At 47.0% G+C, this 16,004-nt stretch overlaps 1 protein-coding gene across 1 annotated transcript in view; it reads left to right on the forward strand.

Annotated features, from left to right (window-relative positions):
• LOC129456542 (deleted in malignant brain tumors 1 protein-like) overlaps positions 1–15,587 on the forward strand; it is a 63,296-nt gene extending 47,709 nt beyond the window's left edge. The window contains exons 8-16 of the mRNA XM_055224427.1: positions 8,329–8,607; positions 10,561–10,848; positions 11,541–11,819; positions 11,991–12,278; positions 12,762–13,040; positions 13,216–13,506; positions 14,067–14,194; positions 14,259–14,568; positions 15,328–15,587. Of these exons, the coding sequence (XP_055080402.1) occupies positions 8,329–8,607; positions 10,561–10,848; positions 11,541–11,819; positions 11,991–12,278; positions 12,762–13,040; positions 13,216–13,506; positions 14,067–14,113 (1,751 nt within the window). The 3' untranslated portion in view covers positions 14,114–14,194; positions 14,259–14,568; positions 15,328–15,587. The remainder of the gene's footprint in view (positions 1–8,328; positions 8,608–10,560; positions 10,849–11,540; positions 11,820–11,990; positions 12,279–12,761; positions 13,041–13,215; positions 13,507–14,066; positions 14,195–14,258; positions 14,569–15,327) is intronic.
• The last annotated feature ends 417 nt before the right edge of the window (positions 15,588–16,004 follow it).

The following is a 16,004-nucleotide window of genomic DNA, read 5'->3' on the forward strand; positions in this document are numbered from 1 at the left end:
TTGAATAGGGCATTTTCAACTACTTCTGGTGTGGCGTAGCATTCTTGCAGTCTTTCCCATGATAATTTGACAGCGGCTTTGGGGTTAGTGGCGTAGACAGCTCTGATTCTCTTAACATGCTCAGAAGACTCCTTACCAAGCCACTTAACAAGGAGGTCTAACTCCTCACTATATGAGAGTCCTATCTCCTCTGTTGCATTTAAGAATGATGACTGCTATGCTCTAAAGTTCTCAGGGGTGTCGTCGAACTTAAAGAGGCCTGTGGTTATTAGCTCTCTGCGTGCAAGGAATCTGGCAAAGTCTAACATGGGCGGTGGGTCACTGTGATGTGAAGCGTGGTAAGTGTATGGCTTTATGTAGTCCTTTGGTGCATTCAAAGGTTCATTTTTTACCTGCATTTTTTCGTAGGCTGAAAGAGAGGGCTGCGTCTCATTGTCTCATCTCATCGCAGTGAATGATGGGGTCTTTAGTGAGAGTTCAACTGGAGGTGCCTTTTCTTGTGACAATTGCATTTGTGACTTCAACTGGTTTTGATGCTGCACATACTCCATTGTTCTCTGTTTGACTTCTTGTAAAGGGACTTCACTCTCTGTGGTTTCACTTTCGTAATGTTCCTCAGCCGCAGCAGCTTCTAAAACCTTGGCCTCGGCTGCTTTGGCTGCTGCTTCCTTTTCTGCTTCTAACATTTCTAGGTCTGCTTCTAGTAGTACCTTTTCTAGTTCTAGCTTTGCTGGCTGCTTTTTTTATCTCAAATTCTTTCTTATTGTACATGGCTTTGGTGTTTGCGGCTTCTGCAGAGGCGCGTGCCAGAGTGGCTGCTGCAAGTACGCTGGACTTTGAGCTTTTGAAGGACATGACTTTGGTGACAGCCTTGGACGATGCTTTTGATGGTGCTTTGCTTGGAGAGTTGGCCTTTTCTTCCTGAGTGTTGTCCATCTCTGCGTCGTTTCTGTGAGTTTTATCTTCCATCAACTGCTGATATGGCTTTTCACTGTACTGTTATCACTACGTGTTGGATACACTATGTATGTGAACGCAGATCAACAGCAAGCCAAACTCGGTTTTCACGAGCCAGGAAACTGAGCGTCTTGCTCCTTTAATACGGTCTTCAGGACAGCTTACAATTCGTTACAATTGTGGTGTGAAAAGCTCGAGTGAAAAGCCATTGCTTTCGTAGGTGTAGATAAGATTTTAAACACAAGATGAGCAGCTCTGGACATCAACAAGCAGGCTTATTTTAACACGTTTTTACCTAGCTGAGTTCTGTTGCTGTTACCCATAATGCATTGTGACCACTTCCTGAGGCCTTCAAAATAAAACACAAGTAACCCAAAACTAGTGTATATAGTAATTATTTTTAACAAAATGGCTGTCTTAAACATGAAATATTAATCAATGAATTATAATATACTAAATTATTAACATTACAAAATTATTATGAACTTTTTCTGAAAGTAACTTTACTGTGGGCAGAACACTCCCCGCCTGGCATACTAATGCCACTACTGCTTTATAACTGACAGTTCGTTTTCTAAAAGAACCACAATGTCTGAGATGGGGCGCAAATAAGTCTTTGGAACACCTTGATGTGACGTCCTCACTTCGACCTTACAAACCTTCCCGTCACTGCTAGGAAAGGCAGATGTGATGATGGCCATTGTCCATTCATTTCTTGGGGCTTGAGCTTGCTTCAACAGCACAATGTCTCCTTGTTGGAGGTTACGTTGAGTTCTGTGCCACTTGCGCCTTGACTGAAGGGTGTTGAGATATTCGGTTCTCCAGCGACTCCAGAATTCGTTGGCGAGTGCCTGCACCTGTTTCCACTGATTTTTGAGCAGGTCTTTTCCACAGAAGTCCCCTGGTGGAGAGGGAACATGTTGCTTTTGGGTCAAGATCATTGCAGGGCACAACAAGAATGGTGAGGACGAGTCTGTTGAGATAGGAACCAGGGGCCTCGCATTGATTATGGAAGATACCTCAGCCATTAAGGTACAAAGCACTTCGTGTGTCAGGCGAGTGTGTTTATTTTGCAGAAGCATGGAGTCCAGGATCCTGCGTGTTACTCCTATCATTCTTTCCCATACACCTCCCATGTGGGAGGCATGAGGGGGATTGAACTCCCATGTACAGCCATTGGCATGGAGGTAGCTGACAATATTTGGAGGGTTCTTGTTTGGTTGTGCCATGCCCAACTCAACACTTGCTGCAATAAAGTTGGTGCCTCTGTCTGATCGCAGTTGCCTTGATGGCCCTCGTATTGCGAAAAATCTGCAGATTGCATTTATGCAGCTGCAAGTGTCCATAGATTCAATGATTTCAATATGTACACCTCTTGTGGTCATACATGTAAAAAGAATAGCCCACCTCTTGCTTTGTGCGGCACCACCTCGAGTGCGTCGTGTAACGACTGTCCATGGCCCAAAGACGTCCAATCCAACGTATGAAAATGGTGGGACCATCTCGAGTCTCTCAGGAGGAAGATCAGCCATTTTCTGGGTTTCAAGTTTCCCCCTAAGTTTTCTGCATGTCACACAATGGTAGATAATAGATGATACCAGTCTCTTGCAACCAACTATCCACAGTCCGGCTTGTCGAAGTGCTCCCTCTGTGAACTGTCTCCCTTGATGCATAACTTTGGAGTGATAGTGTTGGGCAAGAAGATGAGTAACGTGATGTTTCTTTGGAAGAATGATTGGATTTTTGGCAGCTGAGTCCAGTGATGCGTTTCTGAGGCGACCTCCGATTCTCATGAGGCCTTCACTAAAATAGGGGTCCAGAGCCAAAAGGCAGCTTGCACTGTGGACTGTTTGATTGGCTTGTAGAGCAGCGTACTCTTCAGGATAGGCGCTCCTTTGAACAGACTGAAGAATTAGCTTTCTGGCAGTTTCCAGCTCCTCTGGAGTGCGCGGCTTAGCGCATTGATGCCAGCCTTTGCATGTATGACTTGATGTATTACTTCTTGAGTAAGAACGAGCTTGGTGAATGAGGAATGAAACACCACGTACAAGAGAGTTCCATGTAGAAAAGCGCTGGAAGCGTTCCAGTGAGAGGCTGTTTTTCTGAACGTGAGTTGCCAAGGTGGTAACTTGTCTGATTTCAGTATCTTTCTCAGGCTCGACAAACTCAAAGGATTTGTGCATCTCACGTCAGCAAGATCAGCCGGATTTTGTTCTGATGTGACGTAGTGCCACTGTTCGGGAGATGTGGACTGACGAATGCGATGAACACGGTTATGGACATAAACATAGAAGCATTTGGAGTCATTGCAAATGTACCCAAGAACCACTTTGCTATCACAGTAGAATTTGACAGCGTCTGGCTTGTGATCAAGTTCATCAAGGATGAGTTCCGCCATCTCAACCGCTAGAACCGCTCCGCAAAGTTCAAGGCGAGGTATTGTGGGTTCTGGTTGTGGTGACAGTTTTGCTTTCCCAAGTACAAATCCAACTTCACAATGTCCCTCCCCGTTGACTGTTCTTAAGTAGGCTACTGCAGCGATAGCCCAGCTGGAGGCATCCGAAAAGACGCAGAGTTCAGTGTAGGTGGACTTGGAAAGTGAAGCTGGTACGTAGCAGCGTGGAACTTTGAGACTGCTCAGATCTTGAAGGGACAATTTCCATATTTCCCATGCGTCCATCTTGAGTGCGTCCTGAGGGAGGGGAGCATCCCAGTCTTGGACTCCACTTGCCAGCTCGCGTAACAAGAGTCTGCCTTTGACTGTCACTGGTGATGCTAGTCCCAAGGGGTCGAAGATACTGTTGATCACAGAGAGAACACCGCAGCGCGTGTAAGGTTTGTCGTTAACAGCAACCTTGAATGTGAAAGAGTCTGTGTTTATGTCCCAGCACAGGCCTAGACTTCTCTGGGCTGGTAACATCTCATGGTCTAGACTCAAGTCTTTGATGCCGTTGGCTAGGTCTTCTGGTTTGAAAGCTTGCATGACTGAAATACTGTTTGAGGCGATTTTGTGAAGTTTGAGATTCGACTCAGCCAAGGATGCACATGTGCGCTCGAGCAGGTCTATTGCAGCGAACTCTGTGGGGAGTGAAATCAGCCCGTCGTCCACATAGAAGTGCCTCTCAACAAAGTGTCTTGTGTCCGCTCCAAACCTTAACTCGCCCTTCTGGATTGCTCTCCGTAGGCAATAAATGGCCACTGCTGGTGACGGGCTATTTCCGAAAACATGCACCCGCATACGGTACTCTTGCACTTCTTTAGAGAGATCATTGTCCTTGTGCCACAGGAATCTCAAGTAGTCGCGATGGTCCGGCCTGACTAGGAACCCATAAAACTTTTGCTGAATATCAGCAGTGATCGCGATGAGCTCTTTCCTAAACCTAATCAGCACACCGAGGAGGGTGTTATTGAGGTCTGGACCCGTTAACAGTACTGAGTTGAGGGATACACCAAACTGCTCGGAACTTGAGTCGAAGACAACCCGTATCTGGTCGGGTTTCTGAGGATGAAATACCCCGAAAATAGGCAGGTACCAGCATTCTGCGCCATTGTTGATGGGTGGAGCGATCTCTGCATGATTGTTCTGGAACAGCCTTTCCATAAACTCTGAAAACTGTTGCTTTGTCTGAGGGTTTCTTGCTAGGCTGCGTCTTAGCGAATTGAGTCTGGAGAGCATTTGATCTCTGTTGTTTGGGAGGGGCAAGCGAGGGCACCGGAATGGCAAAGGGGCAACCCAGTTCTTATTTTCATCTTGGTGGACCTCTTTCTCCATTATTTTAAGAAAGGTCTCATCCTCAAAGGACATGGCACTCTTATTATCCTTCTCTGTACGCTCAAAAACCTTTTCCCCAAGTTTAGTTTCTGCTGTATTGGGTTTTGAGCTGCAGGGTGGGCCATTCCTATGCTCCCCGCCGTAGCGCAGTTTCTCTTTAACGATGATGCTGTTGTGACAAGGAGTGAGGAGAGAAGGGCGTCCGTTAGGAAGCATGTGGGTCTTATAAACATTGACAGTTGGTTTATGAGCATTGAGACACACTTCTCCTACGATTACCCAACCTAGATCAAGGCGTTGGGCAAAGGGAGCATTGTGGGGCCCGTTCACTTGTTGCCATGCTTTGTGGACTCGTATGATGTCTCTGCCTAGCAGGACTGCAATCTGAGCACTTGGGTCATACTTAGGAATGAGAGGTGCTAGATGTTTTAAATGGGCGTGGGCAAGAGCAACTTCAGGTGTAGGTATTTCGTCTCTATTAAACATTATCTCACTGCATTCGATGAGTGGGGGGAGGTCCAAACACACACCTCCATCTTCTGGTTCGATTTGAAATCCCACAGCTTTCCTGCCGAGCATCTCAGTAAGACCAGCGCACGTTCTCATGTTGTATGTCACAGGACTACCCTCTATCCCAAATAACTCAAAGAATTCGGGGCAAGCTAGTGAGCTATTACTCTGGTCTTCAAGGATTACATATATCTTAGCAGAGCGTTCTCTGTGGCTTTTTGGGAAGATTCTGACAAGACATACCTTTGAGCAGGAACGCGGAGGACCACTTCCACCGCAGATCTCAGTGCACCGTGATGTAACCTCTGGTGGCAGGCTGATTTGGGCCTGAGCCTCTGGTTCAGGTGCGGCTGATGGCTGGGGTTGCTGGCTTGAATCAGGATGCATGGCAGAACAATGTTTGTCACTTTGACATTCCTCACACTTAAGTTCTATGTTACAGTCCCTTATTGCATGACTGGGAGAACAGCACCGGAAGCATCGTTTGTGTTCTTTGAGTATGCTTCGCCTCTCTTGCATTGGTTTGATCCGGAAAGCCCTACATTTGGCTAGAGAATGTGGTTTTCTGTGAACAGGGCAGTACCGTGTTAAATCCTCCTCTTTGGCACTGCTATGAGCATTTGTGTTAAGTTCTGTTTTGTTCACAGTGATGGGTGATCTGTAGTTGGCTTGTCTAATGGGTGCTCTCTCACTTTTGTTGAATGGCTGACTATTGTATACTGCAAAACTTGGGTCATTTCTGGCCTTGGCCTCTTCTTGTACAAACTTGACAAAATATGAGAAGGGAGGGAAAGTCACATCATATTTTTGCTTGTATTTTGAACCTGAGTGGAGCCATTTATCTTGTAAACTTGGGGGTAGCTTTTCGACTATGGGTTTGACACCTCGGGGTGTGTCGAGGTAAGCAAGTCCAGGAAGATAGGCTTGGTCCTTGGCAACCAGCAACTCTAAAAGCAAGTCACCAAGCTCCCTGAGTTTTACATTGTCTCTACTAGCGAGGCAAGGGAAGTTGTCTATTTTCTTGAATAGGGCATTTTCAACTACTTCTGGTGTGGCGTAGCATTCTTGCAGTCTTTCCCATGATAATTTGACAGCGGCTTTGGGGTTAGTGGCGTAGACAGCTCTGATTCTCTTAACATGCTCAGAAGACTCCTTACCAAGCCACTTAACAAGGAGGTCTAACTCCTCACTATATGAGAGTCCTATCTCCTCTGTTGCATTTAAGAATGATGACTGCTATGCTCTAAAGTTCTCAGGGGTGTCGTCGAACTTAAAGAGGCCTGTGGTTATTAGCTCTCTGCGTGCAAGGAATCTGGCAAAGTCTAACATGGGCGGTGGGTCACTGTGATGTGAAGCGTGGTAAGTGTATGGCTTTATGTAGTCCTTTGGTGCATTCAAAGGTTCATTTTTTACCTGCATTTTTTCGTAGGCTGAAAGAGAGGGCTGCGTCTCATTGTCTCGTCTCATCGCAGTGAATGATGGGGTCTTTAGTGAGAGTTCAACTGGAGGTGCCTTTTCTTGTGACAATTGCATTTGTGACTTCAACTGGTTTTGATGCTGCACATACTCCATTGTTCTCTGTTTGACTTCTTGTAAAGGGACTTCACTCTCTGTGGTTTCACTTTCGTAATGTTCCTCAGCCGCAGCAGCTTCTAAAACCTTGGCCTCGGCTGCTTTGGCTGCTGCTTCCTTTTCTGCTTCTAACATTTCTAGGTCTGCTTCTAGTAGTACCTTTTCTAGTTCTAGCTTTGCTGGCTGCTTTTTTTATCTCAAATTCTTTCTTATTGTACATGGCTTTGGTGTTTGCGGCTTCTGCAGAGGCGCGTGCCAGAGTGGCTGCTGCAAGTACGCTGGACTTTGAGCTTTTGAAGGACATGACTTTGGTGACAGCCTTGGACGATGCTTTTGATGGTGCTTTGCTTGGAGAGTTGGCCTTTTCTTCCTGAGTGTTGTCCATCTCTGCGTCGTTTCTGTGAGTTTTATCTTCCATCAACTGCTGATATGGCTTTTCACTGTACTGTTATCACTACGTGTTGGATACACTATGTATGTGAACGCAGATCAACAGCAAGCCAAACTCGGTTTTCACGAGCCAGGAAACTGAGCGTCTTGCTCCTTTAATACGGTCTTCAGGACAGCTTACAATTCGTTACAATTGTGGTGTGAAAAGCTCGAGTGAAAAGCCATTGCTTTCGTAGGTGTAGATAAGATTTTAAACACAAGATGAGCAGCTCTGGACATCAACAAGCAGGCTTATTTTAACACGTTTTTACCTAGCTGAGTTCTGTTGCTGTTACCCATAATGCATTGTGACCACTTCCTGAGGCCTTCAAAATAAAACACAAGTAACCCAAAACTAGTGTATATAGTAATTATTTTTAACAAAATGGCTGTCTTAAGCATGAAATATTAACCAATGAATTATAATATACTAAATTATTAACATTACAAAATTATTATGAACTTTTTCTGAAAGTAACTTTACTGTGGGCAGAACAAACATGATTCAATCTGTTGAGAAGGATCAGCTCTGTCAGCAGCAAAGAGTCCAGTTTAGACTCAAGTCTGTAATGTTTACTCTGAAAAACTACAGAGAGATTCTCACGTGTTTAAGAACAAGTGAACTAGGACTGAACCAGGACTAAACCAGGACTAAACCAGCACTAAACCAGCACTAAACCAGGACTAAACCAGGACTAAAGCAGGACAGAACCAGGACTGAACCAGTACTAAAACAGGACTAAACCAGGACTAAACCAGGACAAAACCAGGACTGAACCAGGATTAAATAGGACTAAACCAGGACTGAACCAGGACTAAACAGGACTAAAACAGGACTAAACCAGGACTAAACCAGGACTAAACCAGGACTGAACCAGGACTAAACCAGGACTAAACCAGGACTGAACCAGGACTAAACCAGGACTGAACCAGGACTAAAACAGGACTAAAACAGGACTAAACCAGGACTAAACCAGGAGTGAACCAGGACTAAACAGGAGGATGACACCAGGACAGAGCGGTGATGTCACAGCCCTGTGTGCGTCCTATTGGCTCAGAGTGATGATGTCACACATGTGTGTCCACAGACTCGGTGCGTCTGGTCTCAGGGCCCAGTCTGTGCTCAGGATCAGTGCAGATCTGGAACCAGTCCTGGACCTGGGTCTGTGAAGGGGCCTTGGACCAGCAGGGGGCAGAGGTGCTGTGCAGGGAGCTGGGCTGTGGGGCTCCTTCTCTCCTCCAGGGGGCACTCTCTCCTCTGAAGCAGAGGTTCCACTGTGAGGGCCATGAGTCTGCTCTGATGGACTGTCCCCGCTCCGGCTCAGAGACCTGCTCCTCTGGAGCCGCTGTCAACCTCACCTGCTCAGGTAAAGGGGCGGGGTCTGACTCCTCAGGTACAGGGGTGGGCCTGACTGCTCAGGTAAAGGCGCGGGGCCTTACTGCTCAAGTAATCGGGCGGGGCCTCACTGCTCAGGTAAAGGGGCGTGTCCTCACTGCTCAGGTAAAGGGGCGGGGTCTCACTCTGTCTTTTGTCTGTTCAGAGCCGCTCAGGCTGGTGGGAGGGGCCAGTCGCTGTGCTGGGACTGTGGAGGTGAGACACAAAGGAGAGTGGAGACGGGCGGAGTCCTCTAGATTCTGGGACCTGGAGAACACAGCTGCTGTGTGCAGAGACCTGGACTGTGGCTCTGCTGTTTATGGAGAAGAGAGAGATGGTTTTCCACAGAGTCCAGTGTGGATGGTCCCATATGACTGTGTGAAGGAGTCTGCAGTGAGAGACTGTGTCATTGCCTCACCCTCCTCTCCCTGGGGTCTGGAGGTGAAGTGTTCAGGTAAAAGTCTGATCTCACATTTTTGTTTTTCAGATTTTTTTCTAGTGTCTCTCATCACACACACACACACACACAGAGGGGGCGTGTCCTCTGTGTGTGTCTCTTGACATGAGGACAGTCCTGTTGGACACAGACGAGTCCAAGTGTGTGAGTTTTGTCTTAAACCCAGAGAGACGCTAAAAACATGATTAAATCTGTTGAGGAGGATCAGCTCTGTCAGCAGCAAAGAGCCCAGTTTAGACTCAAGTCTGTCATGTTTACTCTGAAAAACTACAGAGAGATTCTCACGTGTTTAATAACAAGTGAACTAGGACTGAACCAGGACTGAACCAGGACTAAACCAGGACTGAACCAGGACTAAACCAGGACTAAAACAGGACTAAACCAGGACTAAACCAGGACTAAACCAGGACTAAACCAGGACTAAACCAGGACTAAACCAGGACTAAAACAGGACTAAAGCAGGACTAAAGCAGGACTAAAGCAGGACTAAACATGGACTAAACATGGACTAAACATGGACTAAACATGGACTAGACAAGGTTTAAAGCAGGACTAAACCAGGACTAAAGCGGGTCTAAAGCATGACTAAAGCAGGACTGAAGAGGGACTAAGGCAGGACTTAACCAGGACTAAACCAGGAGTAAAGAAGGTCTAAAGCAGGACGAAAGTAGGACTAAACCGGGACTAAAGCAGGACTAAACCAGGACTAAACCGGGACTAAAGCAGGACTACAGTTTCCATCACACTCATGAAACCAGCCTGTGGCTTTAAGTAGCTCAACATCCACCATTTTGTGACATGACTTTTGTGTGTGCAGGGCTCCTGGCAGAAGACAACAGCTCAGGTAAAGACACACACCAGGATAACCACTCTGCCACAGTAACACAGGGAGAACATGCACACTCCACTCAGATCAGGAGTCTAACCCACAACCTCCTGGTGAGAGGGAGCACACAGGATAACCACTCTGCCACAGTGTCTGTGTAATCCCTCAGTCTGGTCAGAGTGTGTCTTCAGTTCTGGACAGGTCACTGGTGGATACTTCCTTATATGTGTCTGAAGGGAGGAGCTAACTGTTTGGGTGTGGTTAGCTCCTCCCCCCAGGGCCCAAAGTATTTTCCACAGTGGGTCAAAGTGAATACACATTAGTGGGTGGAGGGTCAAACCTGATGACAGTTTGAACAGAAAAATGTTCTTCTATAAAGAAAGATGTGACATCGACTAAAAATGAGGAAATAGACAGGACTGTCCTCCTGACAGTCTTTTCACTACAAACTGACTCAAAACAGATTATTCCTAAAATCTCAGAGCCCCTTTGGGCCAAATTAGATCTGCTGGAGGGCCAAGTTCGGCCCGGGGACCACACTTTGGACACCCCTGCTCTAAAACTTTTGTCCAGTTGACAAAATAGAATTTTTCTTTTACTCTTGGTGAGGCTTCACTGCTCAGGTAAAGGGGCGGGGCTCACTCTGTCTCTTGTCTGTTCAGAGCTCAGGCTGGTGGGAGGAGCCAGTCGCTGTGCTGGGACTGTGGAGGTGAGACACAGAGGAGAGTGGAGACGGGTGTATGAGCCCTTTAGACCCTGGGACGTGGAGCACATAGCTGCTGTGTGCAGAGACCTGGACTGTGGCTCTGCTGTTTATAGAGAAGAGAGAAACGATTTTCCGGAGAGTCCAGTGTGGGAGGTCGATTATGACTGTGTGATGAAGTCAGCAGTGAGAGAATGTGTCGATGGTTCATCCTCCTCTTCCTGGGGTCTAGAGGTGAAGTGTTCAGGTAAAAGTCTGATCTCACATTTTTATGTTTCTCAGATATTTTTTTCTAGTCTCTCTCATCACACACACCACACACACACACACAGAAGGGGCGTGTCCTCTGTGTGTGTCTCTGGACATGAGGACAGTCCTGTTGGACACAGACGAGTCCAAGTGTGTGAGTTTTGTCTGAAACCCAGAGAGACGCTAAAAACATGATTAAATCTGTTGAGGAGGATCAGCTCTGTCAGCAGCAAAGAGCCCAGTTTAGACTCAAGTCTGTCATGTTTACTCTGAAAAACTACAGAGAGATTCTCACGTGTTTAAGAACAAGTGAACTAGGACTAAACCAGGACTAAACCAGGACTAAACCAGGACTGAACCAGGACTAAAGCAGGACTAAAACAGGACTAAACCAGGACTAAACCAGGACTAAACCAGGACAAAACCAGGACAAAACCAGGACTGAACCAGGACAAAACCAGGACTGAACCAGGACTAAACCAGGATTGAACCAGGACTAAACCAGGACTAAAACAGGACTAAAACAGGACTAAACCAGGAGTGAACCAGAACTAAACAGGAGGATGACACCAGGTCAGAGCGGTGATGTCATAGCCCTGTGTGTGTTCTATTGGCTCAGAGCGGTGATGTCACAGCCCTGTGTGCGTTCTATTGGCTCAGAGTGATGATGTCACACATGTGTGTCCACAGACTCGGTGCGTCTGGTCTCAGGGCCCAGTCTGTGCTCAGGATCAGTGCAGATCTGGAACCAGTCCTGGACCTGGGTCTGTGAAGGGGCCTTGGACCAGCAGGGGGCAGAGGTGCTGTGCAGGGAGCTGGGCTGTGGGGCTCCTTCTCTCCTCCAGGGGGCGCTCTCTCTTCTGAAGCAGAAGTTCCACTGTGAGGGCCATGAGTCTGCTCTGATGGACTGTCGCCGCTCCGGCTCAGAGACCTGCTCCTCTGGAGCCGCTGTCAACCTCACCTGCTCAGGTAAAGGGGCGGGGCCTGACTCCTCAGGTACAGGGGTGGGCCTGACTGCTCAGGTAAAGGGGCGGGGCCTTACTGCTCAAGTAATCGGGCGGGGCCTCACTGCTCAGGTAAAGGGGGGGGCCTCTGCTCAGGTGAAGGGGCAGGGTCTCACTCTGTCTTTTGTCTGTTCAGAGCCGCTCAGGCTGGTGGGAGGGGCCAGTCGCTGTGCTGGGACTGTGGAGGTGAGACACAAAGGAGAGTGGAGACGGGCGGAGTCCTCTAGATTCTGGGACCTGGAGAACACAGCTGCTGTGTGCAGAGACCTGGACTGTGGCTCTGCTGTTTATGGAGAAGAGAGAGATGGTTTTCCACAGAGTCCAGTGTGGATGGTCCCATATGACTGTGTGAAGGAGTCTGCAGTGAGAGACTGTGTCATTGCCTCACCCTCCTCTCCCTGGGGTCTGGAGGTGAAGTGTTCAGGTAAAAGTCTGATCTCACATTTTTGTTTTTCAGATTTTTTTCTAGTGTCTCTCATCACACACACACACACACACACACACAGAGGGGGCGTGTCCTCTGTGTGTGTGTCTGGACATGAGGACAGTCCTGTTGGACACAGACGAGTCCAAGTGTGTGAGTTTTGTCTTAAACCCAGAGAGACGCTAAAAACATGATTAAATCTGTTGAGGAGGATCAGCTCTGTCAGCAGCAAAGAGCCCAGTTTAGACTCAAGTCTGTCATGTTTACTCTGAAAAACTACAGAGAGATTCTCATGTGTTTAATAACAAGTGAACTAGGGCTGAACTAGGACTGAACCAGGACTAAATCAGGACTGAACTAGGATTGAACCAGGACTAAACCAGGACTAAACAGGAGGACGACACCAGCTCAGAGCGGTGATGTCACAGCCCTGTGTGTGTCCTATTGGCTCAGAGTGATGATGTCACACATGTGTGTCCACAGACTCGGTACGTCTGGTCTCGGGACCCAGTCTGTGCTCAGGATCAGTGCAGATCTGGAACCAGTCCTGGACCTGGGTCTGTGAAGGGGCCTTGGACCAGCAGGGGACAGAGGTGCTGTGCAGGGAGCTGGGCTGTGGGGCTCCTTCTCTCCTCCAGGGGGCGCTCTCTCCTCTGAAGCAGAAGTTCCACTGTGAGGGCCATGAGTCTGCTCTGATGGACTGTCCCCGCTCCGGCTCAGAGACCTGCTCCTCTGGAGCCGCTGTCAACCTCACCTGCTCAGGTAAAGGGGCGGGGCCTCACTGCTCAGATGAAGGGGCAGGGCCTGACTGCTCAGGTAAAGGGGCGGGGCCTTACTGATCAAGTAATCGGGCGGGGCCTCACTGCTCAGGTAAAGGGGCGTGTCCTCACTCCTCAGGTAAAGGGGCGGGGTCTCACTCTGTCTTTTGTCTGTTCAGAGCCGCTCAGGCTGGTGGGAGGGGCCAGTCGCTGTGCTGGGACTGTGGAGGTGAGACACAGAGGAGAGTGGAGACGGGTGGAGCCCTCTGAACTCTGGGTCCTGGAGCACACAGCTGCTGTGTGCAGAGACCTGGACTGTGGCTCTGCTGTTTATGGAGAAAAGAGAGAGGATTTTCCACAGAGTCCAATGTGGTGGGTCTCACCTCACTGTGTGAAGAAGTCTGCAGTGAGAGAATGTGTCTTTGGTTCATTCTCTCCCTCTTCCTTGGGTCTGGAGGTGAAGTGTTCAGGTAGTGTTCAGTGTTCAGATGCTTTTTTCTAGTGTCTCTCATCACACACAGACACACACACACACATGTTACGACCCAGCTCAGCTTGGGGAAGGAGAAGTAACAAAACAAGATGGAAAATGGTCAAGTTAATTTATTTAAAAGGAATGTTAAAAGTAAAAATCAAAAATCAAACCTTTTCCTGGTTCATAATGTCAGACTTTAGACCTACTACAATTTAAATTCAAATGTGTCATGTTCAAGTTTAGGATTTGATAATGTCATGATGTTTCAGATGGAGGGCGGGGCCTGTAGAACTCTATAAAACTCTATAAACTCTATGTAACTCTATATAACTCTATGTAACTCTATATAATTCTATGTAACTCTATGTGATTCTATGTAACTCTATGAGAATCTATGGGAGACTTAATATTTTTAAATAAATGCCCAAACTTCTGCTCCACAAATGTTAAACCTTCTGATTATTAGTTTGGGATCGACTCCACAAATTGTCACATTAATAAAAAATACTGAATAAAATATACTGAAATCTCACTGCGCGTTCTCTCTCACTCCAGGTCCTCCCTCTCCTCCTCCTCTCCCTCCATGTGGATGCTGTGGCTAGTGCGCCCTCTGCTGGTGTCCAGTCCGTACGCCGTGTGCACTGTGCTGCTGGTGCTGATCTGCAGGGAGCAGCGTCGCACAGGTAACCCCACAGTCTGAGATGTTCTGACCTAAACTATAGAATGAACCCACACCAGGTCCTCCAGGTCCTCCAAGCGCTGGGACAACAGCCTTTTGGTGCAGTTTTTGGATCTCCACTGAGGGAGGAGCCTGTGTTCTGCTCACATCATCTACATTTATCAGGGAATAGAAACACATTTGTCACCATGGGGATTCTTGCACATTTTTTGACAACTTTTCTCTGACACTTTTGAGGCACAAACAGAGAACAGCTCCCCCAGAGTGTGACGTATCCTCTACTATCAGCCAATAGCACATCTGCAAATATTCTCGTGCTGACTCAAGCCCCGCCCACCTGTTCTTCAGCTTTTGCCGTGCTCCAAACCATGAGTGAAGGTGAGCTCTGTGAGGCGTGGTCTAGAATGAGCAGTTGCATCTGCACATATCACAATTCTCATATTGTGTCTCTACCACGGAAAACACGATACCCAAAACCAGAAGTGCCACGAAAGAAGGAAACCAACCAAAAGCAGCCGATACATTGGCCTAAAAATCACGGCTTTGTTTTCTGCATGAAGTCGATCTCCAGCCTCTGTGTGTTTGTGTTTGTGAACAGCCATGTGGTGCTGCGCTCTGATTGGTCACGGTCAAAATCACAGGTGTATTATAAAAACAAACTGGCCAGATAAAAGTGTGAATTTGGTGAAAATGTGCACAGGCTAAGACACGGGCTAACACACAGGCTAATACATATGCTAACAACCAGGCTAATACATATGCTAACAACCAGGCTAATACACAGACTAATACACAGGCTAACACACGGGCTAATACACAGACTAATACACAGGCTAACATACGGGCTAACACACGGGCTAATACATTTTGAATTTGTAAGTACAGAGCAGGGGGCGGGGATAGGGGGTAGGTGAAAACAGACTATCTGAGCACTCAAGCCTCAGTTGCAGGACAAACTCAAACATGAATTGCTCTAAATAAAAGCTCAAATGTTTGCTCCCTGCTGGATAAAAGAGGTATTACACAGACACAGGTTTCAGGTCACTGGGGGGCAGTGTGGAGCAGAGAGGGGCTGTGGGAGGGCATCTGAACACAACCCCAGTTTGGACTAATTATTTGTCTTGACTCCGCCCACAGGAAGTGCACATGTCGTTTCCATGGAGACGGGCCAGCAGGAGGAGGAGTATGATGACGTCGCCGCTGAGGTCACCACCGAGCACAGCTTCTGAGCCAATCACAGCTCTGCTTTCATCTTTCAAATGAGTCTGACATTTTAATTAAAGACTTAAGAAATATGTGAATAAAATATAATTTTAATATTCACTTTATTTGTAATGTTTTAAATATCCTGCACCTGCTTGTTTCCACATATTTTAATAAAATGTGACTTAAAAGCCGCTCTTGAGTTCTGTCTATATCTAATTATAAAGTTTTTTTATTTTCCATTAATCAGGAAGTGCACTGTTAGCATGCTAACTCGCCTGCTCTCAAGTAACTAAGTAAAAATCCCTCCTGTTTGAAACTTAAGAAATGTGTGTATAAAATATAGCTTTAATATTCACTTTATTTGGTAGTTTTTAAATATCCTGCACCTGCTTGTTTCCACATATTTTAATAAAATGTGACTTAAAAGCTGCTCTTGAGTTCTGTCTATATCTAATTATAAAGCCTTTTATTTTCTATTAATCAGGAAATGCATTGTTAGCATGCTAACTCGCCTGTTCTCGACTAACTAATAAAAATCTCTCCTCTTTGAAAGTCTGTGATATTTCTCTAAAAGGATGATTCACAAAACCAACGTTTCGAAATATGCA

The sequence above is a fragment of the Periophthalmus magnuspinnatus genome, chromosome 9, assembly GCF_009829125.3.
Source record: "Periophthalmus magnuspinnatus isolate fPerMag1 chromosome 9, fPerMag1.2.pri, whole genome shotgun sequence".
NCBI classification, from domain to species: domain Eukaryota; kingdom Metazoa; phylum Chordata; class Actinopteri; order Gobiiformes; family Gobiidae; genus Periophthalmus; species Periophthalmus magnuspinnatus.